The sequence below is a fragment of the Stenella coeruleoalba genome (assembly GCF_951394435.1).
Source record: "Stenella coeruleoalba genome assembly, chromosome: 17".
Lineage (NCBI taxonomy): Eukaryota > Metazoa > Chordata > Mammalia > Artiodactyla > Delphinidae > Stenella > Stenella coeruleoalba.
In genome coordinates this window covers 7607498-7625367 of record NC_137163.1, presented here as the reverse complement: position 1 = coordinate 7625367, position 17870 = coordinate 7607498, and the positions used below count along the sequence as shown (strand labels likewise).

At 50.7% G+C, this 17870-nt stretch overlaps 1 protein-coding gene across 1 annotated transcript in view; it reads right to left on the bottom strand.

Annotated features, from left to right (window-relative positions):
• Window positions 1–564: 564 nt before the first annotated feature.
• NDRG1 (N-myc downstream regulated 1) overlaps window positions 565–17870 on the bottom strand; it is a 55113-nt gene continuing 37807 nt past the window's right edge. The window contains exons 9-16 of the mRNA XM_079902258.1: window positions 16418–16474; window positions 13533–13636; window positions 11933–11989; window positions 11042–11093; window positions 9768–9815; window positions 8631–8666; window positions 5281–5332; window positions 565–2387 (exon numbers count right to left, since the gene is read on the bottom strand). Coding sequence (XP_079758384.1) covers window positions 2206–2387; window positions 5281–5332; window positions 8631–8666; window positions 9768–9815; window positions 11042–11093; window positions 11933–11989; window positions 13533–13636; window positions 16418–16474 — 588 coding nt within the window. The 3' untranslated portion in view covers window positions 565–2205. The remainder of the gene's footprint in view (window positions 2388–5280; window positions 5333–8630; window positions 8667–9767; window positions 9816–11041; window positions 11094–11932; window positions 11990–13532; window positions 13637–16417; window positions 16475–17870) is intronic.

The window sequence follows — 17870 nt, the reverse complement described above, 5'->3', positions numbered from 1 at the left end:
TAGAAATGGGAGGTGGTACTGAAACCTGTTGTGTCTACATTTTTTTTTAAAATACAAGGGCCAGAAGCATTACAGGGATTGTCACTGGGTGGTCTTTCCACACGCTTTTCTATAATAAAAATAAAATGTGAAAAAGATGTTTCCTTCTAATTACAGGTCGAAAAGCTTGATCCCCTTGTCACTGTATTATTCAGCTATTGAGCGCTTGAAACAGGGCTGGTCCGAATTGAGATGTGCTGTGACGTAAAACACACCCTGGATTTCTTAGTAGGAAGGAAAGAATGCATGAGACCTTAATAATTACATTGATCCTATGTTGAAGTGATAATACTTTGGATATGTTGGGTTAAATTATTAAAGTTAATTTCACTTGTGTCTACCTTTTTTAATGTGGCTACTTGAAAATTTGAAGTTACATCTGTGGTTCGTATTATATTTTTACTGGACAGGGATGCTGTAAAGCAAAGAATTCCAAAGGTGAGGGGCACGTGGTAGGAAGCCCCAGGTAAGAAAGACCCATCCCAATGCACGACCTCTCAGGCGGAGGAAAAGGACACAAGCCACTGCAAAGTTACAAATTTATTGGTCTGGAAATAAATACAAATATCTCATTAAGAAACTCCTCTGGAAAGACTTGTACACAACAGTTTCTTGTTCTGATTCAGCCATTTCTACCTCCCAGGGGGTAGGTCGCAGGTAAACTGAGTCATTATTCCCCCCAAGCTACCTAGAAGGCTTGACTATTCCTCCCAGTAACCACTAGGCCCCGGCGGCTGACTCACAATGTTCCCTTCACTCTGATCAAACTTCCTATAAGATCCACGGTTAGCCAAAGTAAAAATCAAAAGGCAGTAAGTAGTACAGGAACTCGACAGCTACGCTGACGTTGCCCAGAAATGTCAGTGATGCCACCCGGTTCAGCGAGAGGGTAGAGGGGCAGGAAGGCGGGAGAGGGAAGGAAAGCCCATGGAATACACATTCCAGAATCCTTGCATCTTCTGGGCCACCACTCCCCAAGGGAATCCCCACCCCCTACAAGAGCGAACAGTTCTATCTGAAGATCCCGGAAGGTCACCAGGTCAGAAATGTTTGGCAGTCAAGTTCAGATTCAACCCAGGTTGTCCAAGATTGGAAGCTAGATTTAACTCAATCACACATGGTTCCTGGGAACCAGATGGGATCAACTGAAATCACAACTGCACTGGACTCCATCACAACCACGAGGAATCCTTTACATCTAATAACCAAAAATACCAGCCCACCTCAATGCCCCTGCCCCCCTCCCCCGGCCGCTGCCTGGAGACGCAGCACAGCCAGGCACGGCCCTCCATTTCAAAGCAGCAGCTACAAATCTGCACGATCTTCCCCATGAATGAAATGATCACTCGTCCATGTATTTGGGGTAGGAAGTAGGTGACGTGGAGGAAGAGGCAGGCAGCAGAATCAAAGCCTCAAACCCCCGATACCAAACGTTTGCCAAGACCGTCTCTTTGAAAAACTGGGAGATTTTGTCACCTGCTTCTGTTGTCCATTAAAAAAATGCCACAAAAACAGGCTTCTGGCATCGGCACTGAAAAGTGTATATATGCGCAGACGTTAAAAATCTACTTCTTCAAGTTCACGACAGAGATTTGCTCTTCCAAACACTTCGGAGCCGCTGCATAAATTCCACCTCTTTCCCCGCTTCCTGTTTGGCTTTGCTAAAAGAGCTCGCCACCATTCCCCCCTCTCCCCCTCTCCAAATCAGAAGGGGTTTGGTTTCCAGAAACTGGGTCTGTTTTTTCTTTAGTTGGAAAGGAAACAGGAAGTAGGTGGGCTGGGCTTCCAACAAAACGTCCCTTCGCGCCAGGATGCTCAGGTCAGCCTAGCCTTGGATTGATCAAGTGTTTGCTCTGTGTTTCTTGTTTTTGGCAGTTTGGGGTCTCTGAGGGAGGGTAAGACAGTGGCCTCTAGGCCGCTCGCTAGTGGAAACAGGACACTGAGATGCTTCTTTCCCTTTGGTCCACTCCACCCCGCCCTCGCCGGAAGGGGAGCCCTCCACAAACCCAATCTCACTTTGTCCTCACCAGAGCTCACTCGTACAAAATAAGCTTTGGATTAATACCGAGCTACATGTGGTTGGCAGGCAGGGGCGGGGAGGGGCCAGAGGAGGGGCAGCTACAGCGATTGATCCCAGAGTCCAGGGGCGGCCGTCCCCAAGGCCACCTAGCAGGACACCTCCGTGGAGTTGGGCCCTGCGCTGCTCCCGGGGCCGCCGGAGTTGGGGACGATGTCCAGCCGGGCGCCCTCGCTGGTGTGGGAGCGGCTGCGGGCGCCCTCCAGGGACGTGACGCTGGAGCCTGAGGCTGTGCGGGACCTCATCAGGCGCGTCATGCTGGCGGAGGGCACTGCGAGAGAGGAGAGAGACCCGTGAGGGGATGGGCCAGCGCTGGAAGCACCTGCACACCGGGGATGCTGCCTGCTGTGCGCCCCACCCGCCTGGGCACCTTTGCTCCTGTCCATCCTCGCAGCCATCCGGCTGCTGGGCTCCGCATCGTTTCTGTCTCTGCCCACAGAGGTGGAGCGCAAGACCCAGGTGGAGTAAGGACTGGCTGCGATCCCACAGCGGCGTGAACCCACAGCTGGTCTGAATCCCAGCTCTGTCTGCTACCTGCTACTTGAATCCCAGCTCTGGGGCTTTGGGAGTGTCCCTCTCTGAGCCCCCGGCCCCCCCTATAAAATGGGAATACTACCACTGACGCCCTGGTAGCAGCGCCGGGGTGTGTGCCCACCACCCCGTAAGGCCAACAATGACCAGAGCGGGGAGGACGTTCAAGGTTGGCCAGGCTAATCCCCGCACGCCACAGACTGGAAACCAAGGCCACACAGAGTGGTCAGCTGTCGTCTCTCCCTCCAGGAAACCTGCGAGCTCCCAGGTGCTATCAACGGCACTGTCCCTTCCAAAGGATTTAAAATGCCCTTGAACACAGCAGGTGGCTTACAAGGTGGAATGAAGACAAAAAATCGCCCCGCCTGTACTGGGTGGAATGGCATCCCCCCAAACTCACGTCCACCGGCACCTCAGACTGTAACCTTCTTTGGAAATAAGGTCTTTTCAGATCTATTTAGATACGATGAGGTCACCCTGGGTTGGGGTGAACTCTGATGCCGTGGCTGGTTTCCTCTTAAGAGGAGGAGACACAGGTGCACACGGGGAGAAGCCATGTGAAGACCGGGCAGAGGTCAGAGTGATGCAGCTAAAAGCCAAGGACTGCTGGCAACCACCAGCAGCTGGGACAAGGCAAGGAAGGATTCTTCTTAGAATCTCTGGAGGGAGCGTGACCCTGCCCACATCTTGATTTTGGACTTCTAGCCTCTAGAACTGTAGCACCGTGAGAGAATAAATTTCTGTTGTTCCAGGCCACCCAGTTTGTGGGGATTCGTTATGGCAGCCCTGGGAAACTACTACACCACCCGACTGAAGCGTCATTGCCAAGGCCATACTGAATAATGGATATCACACACTGAGGCAGCTGATAAATACAGAGGCATGTAAGGGCTACACTGTTCACTCAGTGAGCACAGGTGTTGGCTTTCTGTGGCAGACACCGACAGACAGAATTCATTCTTGCTGTACCGAATCCTCTTCTTACAGAGCTAGTTGCTGAATCTGGAGAAAAATTGGAATCAGTCCTATATCTGTTGCTCACATATTCTCTCTGAGCCCCTGTTTCTTGACCCCAGATCTGGGGGCTTACTGACCTTGCGGGGCTCTGGTGACCCTAGCATGGTGTCATGGGTGCTGGGGGCTCATCATTCTGCCCACTGCTGTGAGCAGACACTCAGTAAATGAATGACTACTCTGTCTTTAGTTGATGCCTCCAGCTCGCTCTGCTGTCTCTCCCTACGACCTGCAGGATGCTTCAGCTTTCTGGAAATAGAAGCTTATGTGGCGGGGGGGGGGGGAAACAAGGCCTGCCTTTCTCCCCAGAATGCACTTTCAAAGCAGAAATCTAAACCCAGGGCAGGTCCAAGACAAACGAGTTGCAATTCATGGCTGCAAGGTAAAGGAAGGCCTTCTCCAGTTACTGCCTTTGCCTGTACATTTCCTCGGAGGGAGAGAGGCTGGAAAGGCAGGAGACCCACGAGCAGATGTTTTCTGTTGGAAGAGGGCACGTTGGGACAGGGATCCTGTCCGAAGCATGTAAATCAGGCTCGTCCACTCTCAGTCACTCCAGAAACTAAGGATGGCTGAGGCCAACCTTAGACTGCATTGCAGTCAGTTGACCAAACATAACATTACTATTTTAAATGAGCAAACGGTTTAAGCCTCAGCAAAAAAAAAGGAGGGGGGAGTGATGAGACGCTCAGACTTCCTTGTGAAGGTGGGCACATGAATTATAATTCCAGGCAGCAGACAAAGAACCCAAAGAACCACACCGGGGCCGGAACCGTGGCCGACACACCAACATATACCAACGGCGGCTGCTGCCCAGCAGTGTGCTTACACTTGGTGTTGTCTGTCCTGGTCATGGGACCGCATTTCTGAAAATGTGTCTGTGAATAAATGTCTGTAAATAAACGATAATCATAACGCAAGAAGCTCCAAGTTCTTTAATTGTGCTTCTATTTATCCTTCAATTCCCACATCTAATGATTTAGCAAAGACATGCTCTGTCTTGAATGTAAGTGGCTTTATCACCCACTTGTTCAGAGCTTTACAGTTTTCAAAGAACTTTCGCAGATCCCCACTCTGCTCCTTACTTAATCTCTCAAAGCCTCAGTTTCGTCATTTGTAAATGAGGATAAGAGTATCTCCTAGGATTACTGTGATGATTAAAGAAGAAAAAAATAAAGGATTTATTAATCTTTCATTACCACCACCACCACCACCACCATCATCATCATCATCATTGCCATTTTACCAGCATCGCCATCATCACTGCAAGTCTCTTAGAAAGAATGTAACCAAAATTTAAAAGATTTTCATGGTCTCATTGTTTGTTGTCTTCTTGGTGCTCAAGGGATAATCCTCACCTAAACCTTAAAACATTCCCTGGTGTGAAACAGCTTCTGTTCAACAATGGAGGGAGAATGAGGCACTGTGGTATGAGGAGACACTGGAACCCCTGCCCTGGGGCCCATCCTCCACACACCTAAATACTTCTTCCCTGACCTGCCCAGTTTGCAAAAAGGCTGAAGCTGGCCAAGGTGATACAGAATACTGTACTCATCCCAACCTGGTTCCAGTTCCCACAGCTGCCCTTCAACCCACCGCCTGCCAGGAAAGGCCATACTCACTGTATCCCATGCCCTGCACGAAGTACTTGAAGGCCTCGGCAAGCTTGGCCGGCTGCAAGAGAAAAGAGGGGAAGTGCTGTCAGTCACCAGAGGTCCAGATCATGCAGCCGTGCCTGTGGTCACCTTCGTTAAAGAGCTTGGCCCAAGACAGAAGGCCACCTCGGGTGGATAGGACAAAACACGAAAGGAAAGGAAAGACTATGGGATACTTATGGAGACCAAAATTAGCTTTGACCAGAAGTTACATGACCTGTCTGAGCCAGTTTTCTCACCTCTAAAATATGGGCAGAGTGCCACACCTACTCCTGAGGGCTTCTCTAAAGAAGACATCATTGGATAAAGTGATGTGTCCAACTCAGGGTCTAGAATGTAATAGCCACTCACTGTGCTAAGGGCTTTGCAGCATTATCTCATCTTCCCGACAACGGCCTTATGAGGTTAGTACCATCTTCATATATGTTTCACAGCTGAGCAGACTTGGAGAGAGAAATAATCCGTCCAAGGTCTTATGATTAATCAGTGGTCTTGTATATTAACCCAGGGCTTTCCAAACCCCATAACAGTTTACTCTCAGCCTCAGTAGCAGGCTGGCTGGCTGGCTGGCTGGATGAAAGGATGGTGGATAAATGGATAGATGAAAACGAAAAAAGATCGATGGAAAGAAGGAAGGAAGGAAGGGAAAAAGGAAGGAAGGATGATGGATAGATTAATGAAAAGAGAGGCTGTATGGATGGAAGGAAAGAAAAAGATGGTCAAAGAAGGAAGAATAGATGAATGGATGAATGGATGGATGGATAGATGGATAGGTGGACAGACAAATCAATCGACTGGGCTACTTTAAGTAAAATGAGTTGGGAATGCTGAGAACACACCCAGTTCTACCAATTACACTCAAAAATTTAATCTAAACGGGAGGTGAAGGCCATATTCGCAGGCTAATTAATTCCAACTCTTTTTTTTTTTTTTTTTGGTGGTACACGGGCCTCTCACTGTTGTGGCCTCTCCCGTTGCGGAGCACAGGCTCCGGACGCACAGTCTCAGCAGCTATGGCTCACGGGCCCAGCCGCTCCGCGGCATGTGGGATCTTCCCGGACCAGGGCACGAACCGGTGTCCCCTGCATCGGCAGGCGGACCCTCAACCACTGCGCCACCAGGGAAGCCCTAATTCCAACTCTTAAATGCAATGTCCTGGGTCTATTCTCACACCCTCTCATTTCACTGGTGAGCAGTCATCGGGGAGGGAGTGTCCCTGCCCACCTCCACCAGCTCCTGCCGCTGTTCTCAAAGAGCCAAATGACATTTAAAGAAGAGCCTGTGCTGCAATTGGCCTCTGGGGGTCACGTGATGATTGTAAGAAGGGGACGAGAGTTGCAGGGACATCTGTGTTCAACATGGCGGACAGAAACAAGAGGACAGGCTTGGAAAGGAGAATATCTGGGCCCAAACTCGGCTCCCCTGGGTAACCAAGGGCAATCTCTCCCATCTGTTAGCCTCAGTTTCCCTTCTGTGACTGTGATAGAATGCATGCTCTTCCTTCCTCTAAAGACTGTTGCAAGGATTGAATGGAATGAAGGATGGGAACGCCCTTTGTAAAAACACACCCAACTTGCAAGGGCAGGAGGAGGAGGGATTACACAGTTACTGGTCCTCATTGGGCTGCTCTCCTGGGAGCCTGGGCTAGCTCAGCTCCTGCCATGACATATAAAACGTGTTTTCACTAAGGATAGAGTTAGATTTCTCTCATTTCAAGTAGAGAAAGGAATAAAGGGAGGAAGGAAGTATAGGTGGAAAGAAAAATGGCGCCCCTTCTCTGCAGCCAACTTTTGCTGCACTGTCTCAGTAGCAGTGTCAAGCGGGCTGGGTGGATGAACTAGTCACTAGTGTGCAGGTATTAATCCTGTTTACATCCAAGCAGGGCTCTACTGGAAAGCCATCTGTTCCCTCTAGAAACTGAGACATCCCATCCTTCTCTGGCTACTCCAGCTATCAACTGGGCAAAACACAACAGCAGATAAAAAGCTGAAAATATTTTGTTCTTTGCCAGTGGGAGCAGAGAGAGACACTGGAAACAGAAGTTAAGAGAGCCACCCGAGGCCACTTGTGCCGCTCACTCTGCAAGGGAGGCTCCCAGGGAGCTCAGCGGGACTTGTCAGGACTGGGGGGGCACCTAGAGCTAGAAAAAGGCACACATCCGATTGAGAAATCGCTGGATTACCGAAACTCTGAAGTCCCTTTCAGGACTGGAGGGAGAAAGAAGGTTAGGGGACAGTTTGGTGGAAAAGACAACCCAAAATGCACAAAATATTTCATAGTAAGATAGAGTGCAAAACTGTACTGATAGAAAATTATAAGAAGAGATAAAAAATTCATTCACTTGTTAGGTTGGGGGGTGGTATTTATGGGTGGAGACTTGGAGGGGACAGTTATTGTGCTGCAAACACAGTACAATGATTGATATGTTTATACGTGCATACGCACATATGCATACATGCATACACACGCACACATATGCATACATGCATACACACATATGCATACATGTATACACACTCACACACATATGCATACATGTATACACACTCACACACACATATGCATACATGTATACACACTCACACACATATGCATACATGTATACACACTCACATACACACATATGCATACATGCATACACACTCACACACACATATGCATACATGTATACACACTCACATACACACATATGCATACATGCATACACACTCACACACATATGCATACATGTATACACACTCACATACACACATATGCATACATGCATACACACTCACACACATATGCATACATGTATACACACACATACACACATATGCATACATGCATACACACTCACACACACACATATACACATGTGCATGCACACACACACACACACAGAAACACACACACACACACACACAAACACAGAAACACACACACACACACACACACACAGAAACACACCCTTTGGTCCAGCTCCTCTCTGCACTCCCTGCTTTGCCCCTGGGCTCCAGGAGCCTGTGGCTCCAGCGGAAGCCTGTGGTCTTTGGGGTCAGACACACCTAGATTCTGATGCACGACTGCCAAGCTGTGTCCACTTGGCAAATCCCTTCACCCCGGTGAACGCCAGCATCAACTACTCCACAGGGGCTTCTGGGGGACGACCAAGCAAGTCCTGACATGCAAGCACCTTTTATAAACGGTAGCAGGTCCAAATGTGTCATCAGATGTAGCAGCAAGGTGGGCGGCCAGCAGGCAGTGAGGGAAAGGGGGGTAACGGGTCCCAGAGGCACATGCCCTCCACCTGGGGAGCGGGGACAGGTGTCACTCACCTGGGAGATCTGTGGGAGGCCGCCACAATCCGCCATCTGGGAGAAAGAAAGCTGGTTAGTGCCAAAGGCCTCACGTGGAAGGGATGCCGGCTCTGTGGACCAGCTCCAAACGGGCACCCACTCTGCCCGCTGCCCTGCCCCGGGCCTGCCTTGCTGAGGGGGGCCTGGACATGTTACAGGTGGGGAAACACCCACCTCACCTGGCGCGCCTGCTTTGGTTACCATCCGTCTCGGCGTTAACCATTACTTGCAGCTTCCAACAGGCCGGGCGCTGTGCTAGGCCCCGTAGATGATTTCTCTGCTCCCCCAAAACCCTGGAAGGGACGACTGTCCCACTTTAGAGGCAGAAACTGGGCCAGAGAGAACTTGAGGAACTTGCAAAGTTCTCGCCAGGGTCTGTCTGACCGGAAAGCATTCACTGCACGAGGCCCTGGACACACAATCTCTTTAAAGACCCCTCAGAAGGAAACTGCAGGATTCAAGGCTTCAGGCCTGACGGGGCTCCTGGTTGGCCATGCTTGGTAAATGCTATAATTTCCAGAGTTGCTAGTAAATCACCAAACCCAAAGCCATCATCACTGCTTAAAGCCATTCCAGGCATGTGTGAATACTTATCCAAAGCCCAGGGTTCTGGAGCACTTGGGCAGCGAGGTGAGGATGGGGAAATAGGACTGGAAGGTCTCGGTGAGACTGAGTGGGGCTGTGGCCAGCCTACAGCCCAGAGTCTCAAGACTAAATCCCAAGGGCTAGCCTCAAGGTCAGCTAACTTGGGGCAGCCTTCAGCCCAACGGGAATGCAGCGACAGAACTCCAGGGGCCCATTCAGCAGGGCAGGGTGGTGCAGTGGGGACAGTCTGTCTAGAATCAGGCCCCACCCACACAATTCCTATCCATCCCTCTTCAGAGCACCACGGCCGGCAGCCCGTAAACTCCTGGGGTACCAGAGAGGGATCCCCTCATCTTTGCAGCCTTGGGTTACCAGCCAGCACCCAATAGATGTTTGTGAACAGACACATTAATTCACCATTTCTGTGATTTCTGACCACCAGCTTTGCCATAATCAGGCACAACTCAAGTTTGCAGGAAACTTAGGGATTTCTGAGAGAACAAATGTAACCCTCCATCATTTTCCCTGTACCTTGAGAAGAGTGGTCTTCGTTGGGTCCAGTTTCGAGTTGCACTCCACCTAGACAAGAGGAGGGAGAAGAAATTTGCAAATTGTCTACCTGGAGCCAAAGTCATAAATTTTCCCCCTCTCCCTGCCACCCTGCCACCATCACCAGGAGCTCCAGTATTCCTACGGTCATGGAAGAAAGAATGTGGGCTTTGGGATTCAACAGATATGGCTTTAAATTCCAGCCCTACCATCACTAGCTATGTGACCTTGGACAAGTTACTTAACTTCTTTGAGCCTCAGTTTCCTCATCAATAAAATGGGGATAATATCTTTTTCAAAGGGCTGTTGTGAAGATGAGCTAAAATGTAGAAGGTGCTCCAGAAACGGCTACTAAACGAATGGGCTTGTTTCACCAGCTGCTGCCAGTAATTCTTCAGATTCAACAACCCCAGTCCCAACAACCATTCTTCAAATGAAATCATACCCACCAGGATGGTTTCTTTCTTCAGTTTGTCAATGACCCTCTTAAAAGTGCATCTAGAAGTGGGCAAAATACCCGCCCGTAACGTGTGATGTTCAAAATGCCTATGGTAGAATTATCACCTCCCTTAATGTAAAGAATATATCCTTATCGATGCATCTTATGATTATGTCCAGTGGACTAGATTGCAAGTAATTCATGGTTCATTTGGATTCCCCAGGTCTCTACTAAATGAACATTTGCTGACCCTGCTCTAGCCTACTGCACAAGGCATGTCACTACTCTAGGACTCTGCCCACTAGCCCCCAAGTCTCCCGTGTCCTCGGCTATGGGGGTGTTGGAAAGATGGAGTCCTGTTTTGCCTCCACCACATCACAGGTGGGAATTAAGGGGTGAAACGAGCCAGAAAACCTTTCCTAAGCCCCGCCCCCCAGATGCCTGTCTGCCCCACCAGACGGATCAGGCTCCAACCAGGTCTGAAAGCTCCACCTGATTCCCAAACACGCAGACAGTCTCCTAGCCAGGAAGCCAAGCGGAAACACGCCCGTATAAACAAGCCAATGGGAGGCAGGTGAGGGGGCCTGGGAGAGGAGACAGAGGCCCCACTGCCAAGCAACTAGGGCTGGCAGTCACCAGGGAAGGAGGCTGGTGGCTGGACCCTCTGACCAAAGGCCAATATGGCATCTAGAAGATGTCACTTGCCCTGATGGGGAGCAGAGGAGGGGAAGAGGGTGGGCAGGGAGACTTCATACCAAGGTAACTAAAATTGGACCGTTGAGTTAAGCACAGAAACCAGTGGTTGATTTCTACATACCACAGCATCCACAGCAGGAGAACTGTCCCCAACCACCAACAAAGCAGGACACCTGGGGGCAGGGAGACAAGGGGGAGTTAACACAAGGTTCACTGAGAGATTCTCATGCTCCCAGCCCTGCCAGGTTGGGGCCAGAATTCTAAAAAAAAAAAAAAAAAAAAAAAAAATTGACTTTGTTTTCCCCAGTATCTTTGGCTCTTTTTACTACCTTCATTCTCTATCCTCTGCTTTATTCTTAGGAAAAAACGGGTTAGTAGTCATTTACACCTTAGTATGAATTTCAGCCAGAGAACTTCTATGCCCTGATGTTTTATTTTCAAGCACCCTCTCCGCAGGGAAGGATGAGTAGGACTTTGCCAGCAATCAAAAACAGAGATGCAAACGACATGCCTGACAGAGAAAATGGCATGTGCGAAGTTCAGGTGTCAAATAATATGGTTCACTTAAGGAACTATAAAAAGACATAGTTGTTACTATTGGAATCCAGGTGGCTGCACCCACAACTGTCTTTTCCTTCTAGCTCTATAGAGCACTTCAGGGTGGGTCCTATGTCTTATTCATCTCCAGGCTCTGTGAAGCAAAGCCTCACACAGCATTGGGCATAGCGTAGGTGCTTCATAAATTCTGTCCCGCTGTGGTTATTAGCATTCCTTGTTGGAGGTCCAAGGCTCCCCCCACAGCTCTCAGGGACACCCTACAAACCAAATTCCTGCACAAGGGGAAGACCAGTGAGGCTGGGCTGTGCTCAAGCCCTGGGCAGGATCCACGCAGTTCTCGCTGACTGGGCTGTCCTAGCACAAGGGGGGCAGTCCTGCCAAACTCAGAACTGAGGTGCTGCTGGCAACGGTAAGCACAGCTAAAGGGACGGTGCAGGAGAGAAGGGCAACTCACTGCAGGGTGACCGTGTGGGTTCCGGGCATCGGTCGCTCAATCTCCAGGTCCCGCCGGCTACGGACAAACAACAAACAAACATACCTGTACATCAGCAGACCCTCCCCTGGAGGAAGCCCCTCCCACCGAGCCAATCCCAGGAGCTCCTGCACTGGCCGCTCTGGCAAACACCCACCTACATCCCAAGCTGTGTCAGGTCCCACCCCAGCCTCTCTGGGTCCACAGAGGTGGCTTCAGAGACAGCGGGACTCATGGATCCCACCTCATTGTCCCCCAGGTGCTTTTTTCCTTTTATGTACAAATCGCACCCTCCTCTACAGAAGGTCCCTGCTTCCCGTCCCCCCTCGTAGGAGCCTCTACCTCCCAAATGGTGTCCAGGTTCTTCTCTTAGCCTCACTCTCACTCTCGCTCCTGACTCTGAGTCCTCTACATAGTAACCAAACCAACTCTTTAGAACTCAGACCTGATCCTTTCACTCCCTCGTTTTAAACCCTCCCACTGTACCCAGTGCGGCTCCATTACTCTCCCCTGCAGACAGACACCAGCCTCTCCCTGCCGGCAGCTCCCACCATGAGACACCCTTTCCCGGCTCACAGCCCGGAGCCAGCCCGGCTGCATTCAAATCACGCTCCTCTGCTTCCTAGCTGTGTGACCTTGGGCAGGATGCCGAACCTCTCTGTGCCTTCACTTCCTCAGCAGGAAATGACGGTGAGAGCACCCTCATCATAGGGTTTTTCAGAGGCACCAGTTCGTCCCTGCAGCATGTGGGGCAGCGAGGGGTTGTTGCTCGTCTCCTCTGGGTGCCCACTACCCAGCTGAAAGCCTGCCCTCTCCAGTCCTCACTTAGCGCTTGCTGAATAAATGAGCACTCAGCCTCCGTGTCTTTGGTTACACGCTGGGGCCATTACCAGTCACCCCTGCACTGAGAGGCTGGGTGGAGGGTAAGAGGAAAGGGACACGAATGCCCTTCGTGAAGCCAAGTTATTAACATGTGAGAGACACAGAGCCCAGGAGGCTTATTCCTGCCCCCTCTGTGGGAGCTGCAGGCTGAGTTCCCTGGAGATTCCAGAACCCCTGGCTGCTCCCAGGGGCCCCGAGCTGTCCCCTCCCCTAGCTGAGCCCCAGACCAGCACTCAGGTATCCTTAAGAGGGCTGCGCCCTCGCCAAAGACCATGCTCGTGTGTCCTTATCCTTGGAGTGACTCCTTCGCCTCCCAGCAGCCTCCCTGGATTCTTCCCGTCCTCCCCCAGGGCTTTGCTGCCTCCCTCTCGGCTCTCCCCACACCCGGACCTTCCTTAGGGTCAGCGTTGGCACAGGCGTGGACGCAAACCCTTTGCGATGTGACTGTTCCCACTCGTGCGTGTGCCCCTGGTGGTCTGGAGTAGAAGTTCAGTTTGCTCCTTGCAAAGCACTCAAAACTCCAGGAGGCACCTGACTTCCCAGGGGCCCTTACTGGGCACCTTGTTCTGTTCATCTATTTGCTCAGGGGCTGCATCTTATATTAATTTTATAATCCCTCCTCTCTTGCCCCATGTTCGTTCCGGAACTACAAAAGGAGCCTGACAAGTGGCCATCGTGTGGCCCAGCGGCATCCTGGTACCTGTTGTAGACGTTGATGAACAGGTGCAGGTTGCCGGGGTTCATGTCGTTCACGATGTGCTGGCGGCAGGTGTGGACCACCTCCACGTTATTCTGCATTTCCTCCTGCATTGACAGAGGGGAGAATGTCGTTCGTGGGAACTGCGGCCACGGGCCGGTCACTACCCTCACCATCCTTCAGGTTATCCAGCTACGTCGTGAAGGCAGTAATGCCTATTCCACGAGCCTGCTGTGGAGCCTGAGGGAACCTTCAGGAAAGCGGGAGCCGCACCCAGATGCAGACTGGTGTCTGGATATCAGCTGGGAGCAGAGCGAACGCAAAGCTGGGGGGCTAGCACGCCCTGCTGGGCTCAGACTTCAGGAGTTTTGATCTGAAGTCGGTCCTCTCGGCTCCGTCACTGCCCCTTAATTGGGCGAGTGCTTCACCTCTCTGAGCCTCAGCTCCCTTTTAAAAAAAAGAGTGGGGATGACGTTACCCGCCTTCATCAAATTGTAGGATTTATCAGAGGTTGGCCACTCTGGAAAGCCCACTGTCAAGAGTAAGCATGGAGGCGACTGTTAGCAATTACTATTATTTTCTTTTTAATGGGGAGAGGTGAAAAGAAGTTTTTCATGTTTGCAAAACAAAACCAACTCATGCAACAGGAAGTTGCCGGAATGAAGGGCAATGTTGATTTCCAGGAGGGCCAACCAGACCCTTGCAGAAGGCTGGCCTCAGCCTTCCCTCTCCCTGGTTCCTTTCTGAATGTGAGTTGGGACAAACAAACAAGTTATGAGCTTGCTCTGTTTCTCATTTGTGCAACAGCGGATGCTACAGTTTTCACGAAAGGGTCTGATGTGATTGACAACAACCAGATCAGGAGCGAGAGGGAGAAAAGGGGGCCCAGTGTCTCCCTGAGCTGTGTCAAGACAGTCCACGGTCACTGAAGCAACAAAGAGACCAGCTTTTCCCCAAAAAACATCAGGAAAAAAATAGTCCGAGGAATTGTGCTGGGGTTACAGATGGAAACACAGCTGCAGCAACTCGGGGGTACCAACATATACCCCAGGTAATTTGGGGTACAGTCAGGCAAAGTTCTTACTCTATACTTGACACCCCTCTTCCAGGAAAACACAGATGCTGGCTCCGATCTTTCCCATATTGCTGTCAGATTCAGATTATACACTCAGGGTGGAGAAAATGTATTGCAAACCGTGAAAGGAAGCATGAGAAAGGAAAGGGGACTCTAGTAGGCTACAAGGTGGCCCCAAGGACATGTTTCACATCAAATTCCTGGACTCTGCGAACGTTATTTGGAAAAGGTCTTTGCAGACGTAATTTAAGTTAAGGATCCAGAGATGAGGTCATCCTGCCTTATGCCGGTAGGTTCTAAATCCAGTGACAAGTGTCCTTGTAAGACAGAAGGAGATTTGAAACAGACACAGAGAAAGCCGCGCAAAGATGGAGGCAGAGACCGGAGTGAGAAGCCACAAGCCGAGGAAGGCTGAGGCTACCAGAAGCCGAAAGAAGCAAGGAAGGTCCTCCCCTAGGACCACGGGAGGAGTGTGGCCCGGCCAACACTCGGTTTCAGATTTCTGGCCCCCAGAACTGAGAGAGGATATATTTCGGTTGTTTTAAGCCACCCAGTTTGTGGTCCTTTGTTACCACAAACTAATACAAGGACCAAACACAGTGCACACTTCAGCAGCCCAGCAAAACCTCTGCTTCCCTGGGTGTCATATGGTCACACGCCAGACGGTCACTCTTCAGCTAAGGAGCAAACAGTGGTGTGTAGGCCACACACAGTGAACAGACAAGTCACCTCAAGCTGGGCAACTTGAAGGCCACGTCAGACCCCTGCATCAGAGCAGTACATCCTCCAGCCCAGCAGGAGGTACAAAGCCAGAGTCAGGGGCCACGCTGGCCGGGTGGCAGGGCAGAACCACACACCACTCGCGTGCTGCCCGGGGCTTGGTTCAGCCCATGCTCAGTGGGGATAAGTGCACCACAACCCGCCTGAGAGCCAGGCACCAGCAGAGGCACAGATGGTTACCGGAACCCACACTGGAGCGAGACTCGTAGGTTCCAATCCCAGCCCCTCTCGCTGGCTGCAAGACCTCACACAGCTCACTCAACCTCTCTGGTCTCAGCTTCCCCATGTACAACTGGGGAAAAAAACAGATCCATAACTAGGAATAAAAGGTCCTCCTCATACGGTCATAGAGTCCTTAGGACCAAGGCCGACGCACAGCAAATTCCATGGATGTGTTTGCTGTAGGCTTTGTTATAGCCCAGAACTGGAAAGAACCCAAATGTCCATCAACAGGTGAGCGGAGAAGCAGCCTCTGGTACACCCATACCACAGAACACCACTCAGCACTAAAAAGGGACGAACTCTTGATTCGCCCAATGACATGGATGGATGGCAAAATACTTTAACGCTGAGTGAAAGAAGTCAGATTTAAAAATAAAAGAGCACGTACTGATACTGTTTACATAAAAATCTAGGAAATGCAGATGAACCTACAGTGACCCAAAGCAGATCAGAGGTTACCTGAGGAGGAGAGAAGGATTACCAAGCATCACAGGGCAAGTTCTGGGGGTTACGGTATTTCCTTAGTCATCTGTGATGGCTTCAGTGATGGTTTTAAGAATGTCAAAATTTGTCAAATTTGTCAAATTTCAATATGTGCAGTGTACTGTACTTCAACAAAGCTGTTAAAAAAAGACTTCTGTTAAAGGGAGAGCAAGAGAGAAGGAATGGAGTGACGATTGTGAATGAGTAACGATGGGCTATTTCAGGAGGGTCAGACGGAGCGGCCCCTCGCTGTGCCTGGGCCGTCTCTGCACTCTACAGGCCTGGCAGTACACGACTGAACAACACAACGACAGGCCACGCTGCTCACCTTCCCGAAGAGGTGAGACATCACCATGTCTGGAAGGGCTTGGGTCCATCCGGAGATCTGGGAGGACAGAAACAGGGATTAGAAAGCCGGCGTTCTAGTAGCCGGACAAGGTCAGGCCAATCCCACTGCCCTGGGGGCGGAGCAGCAGTGTGGGCTCCCTGGCACTCAGGTCTGAGGACGCCCCTTTGATGGGAAGGCGGTTACCTGTCTCCAGTTACTTACTTACTGAACCTGGGGTCATCGATTCCTTACTCTCAGAGCCCGGGGCACAGGAGATGCGGAGAAAATGCATCTGAACAAAGACCCCACGTACTCCCAGCTTTTTCAGGCCTCAGTTCACCAAGTCCTCGGTAAAGGACTTCTAAACACACACTGAGCTCCCAGTCTACATGCCAGCATCTGCTTACCTCAAACTATATCACCCTCTAGATTTTCCCTCTTAAGCCAGTTTCCTCTCTCTGAATATACTGACCTTCTCTTCTCTACCTGCTCCTACTGACAATCCTAGGTATACAGCAGGAGCTCCATAAATGCTAGGCATACAGCAGGAGCTCCATAAATGCTAGCTGTGCAGGAGAAGCTCCATAAATGCTAGGTACACAGTGAGAGCACTGTAAATGCTAGGCATACAGCAGAAGCCCCATAAATGTGTGTTGGCCAACTTGAGTGTCAGGCAGGAACCCATAGGGGAGAGAAGCTCTAGACCTGGGGGACCTAGGCTGACCCATCTGCCACCTCCCGGCTGTGTGGCCCTGGGAGGGTAGCAGAGCCACTGGACCTCAGACCCCTCATCTGTAACCAGGATGCCAGGAGCTTCAGAGTCACAAGGCCAAGGTGAGGGTTACACACGGCAACTACACATGTCACAGGATAAGACCCTAGTGCCTGACACACACTAGACCCCCAAGAGAGGTCTTCCTCTTCCAGGGCTGGGGCTGGAAAGGAAGGATACGGTGCAAATACTAAAAACCCCCAAACAGCCCTCGGGCTCCACTTTAGCCAGTGGTCAACGTCCCAGCCCCCACGTCTGGCTCAGAACAGCTACCAAGAAGCCAAACTGGCCAACTGCAGTGCCATTGCCTTTGCTGGAAAAAAAAAACAACCAGGGAGTGTGTTCTGCTTCTGAATATCACGCCGGTGGGAGGAAAGGGCTCCCTCATCCTGGCGGAATGTTCCAGGAAGGAATGAAATATCACAGTGGCCAGGATGGGGTGGGAAGCAGGGGGAGGGAGACCCCTTCAAACCCCCTGTCCCCAAGAGCCGTCCCAAACTTGGCAAAAACACACTTTCAAAATGAGAAGCCAGGATCACCCCGGCTTGAAAGTCTGTCCTGTTAGAGTTGGAATGGTTTCCCCCTCTCCTTGGCAAATACTGGGGCCTTTATGAAAAAAAACAATCATCTTTTTAAAAGATAAACAAGGAACCCAGCCAGAGCACAGCTTCCTGAGACAGC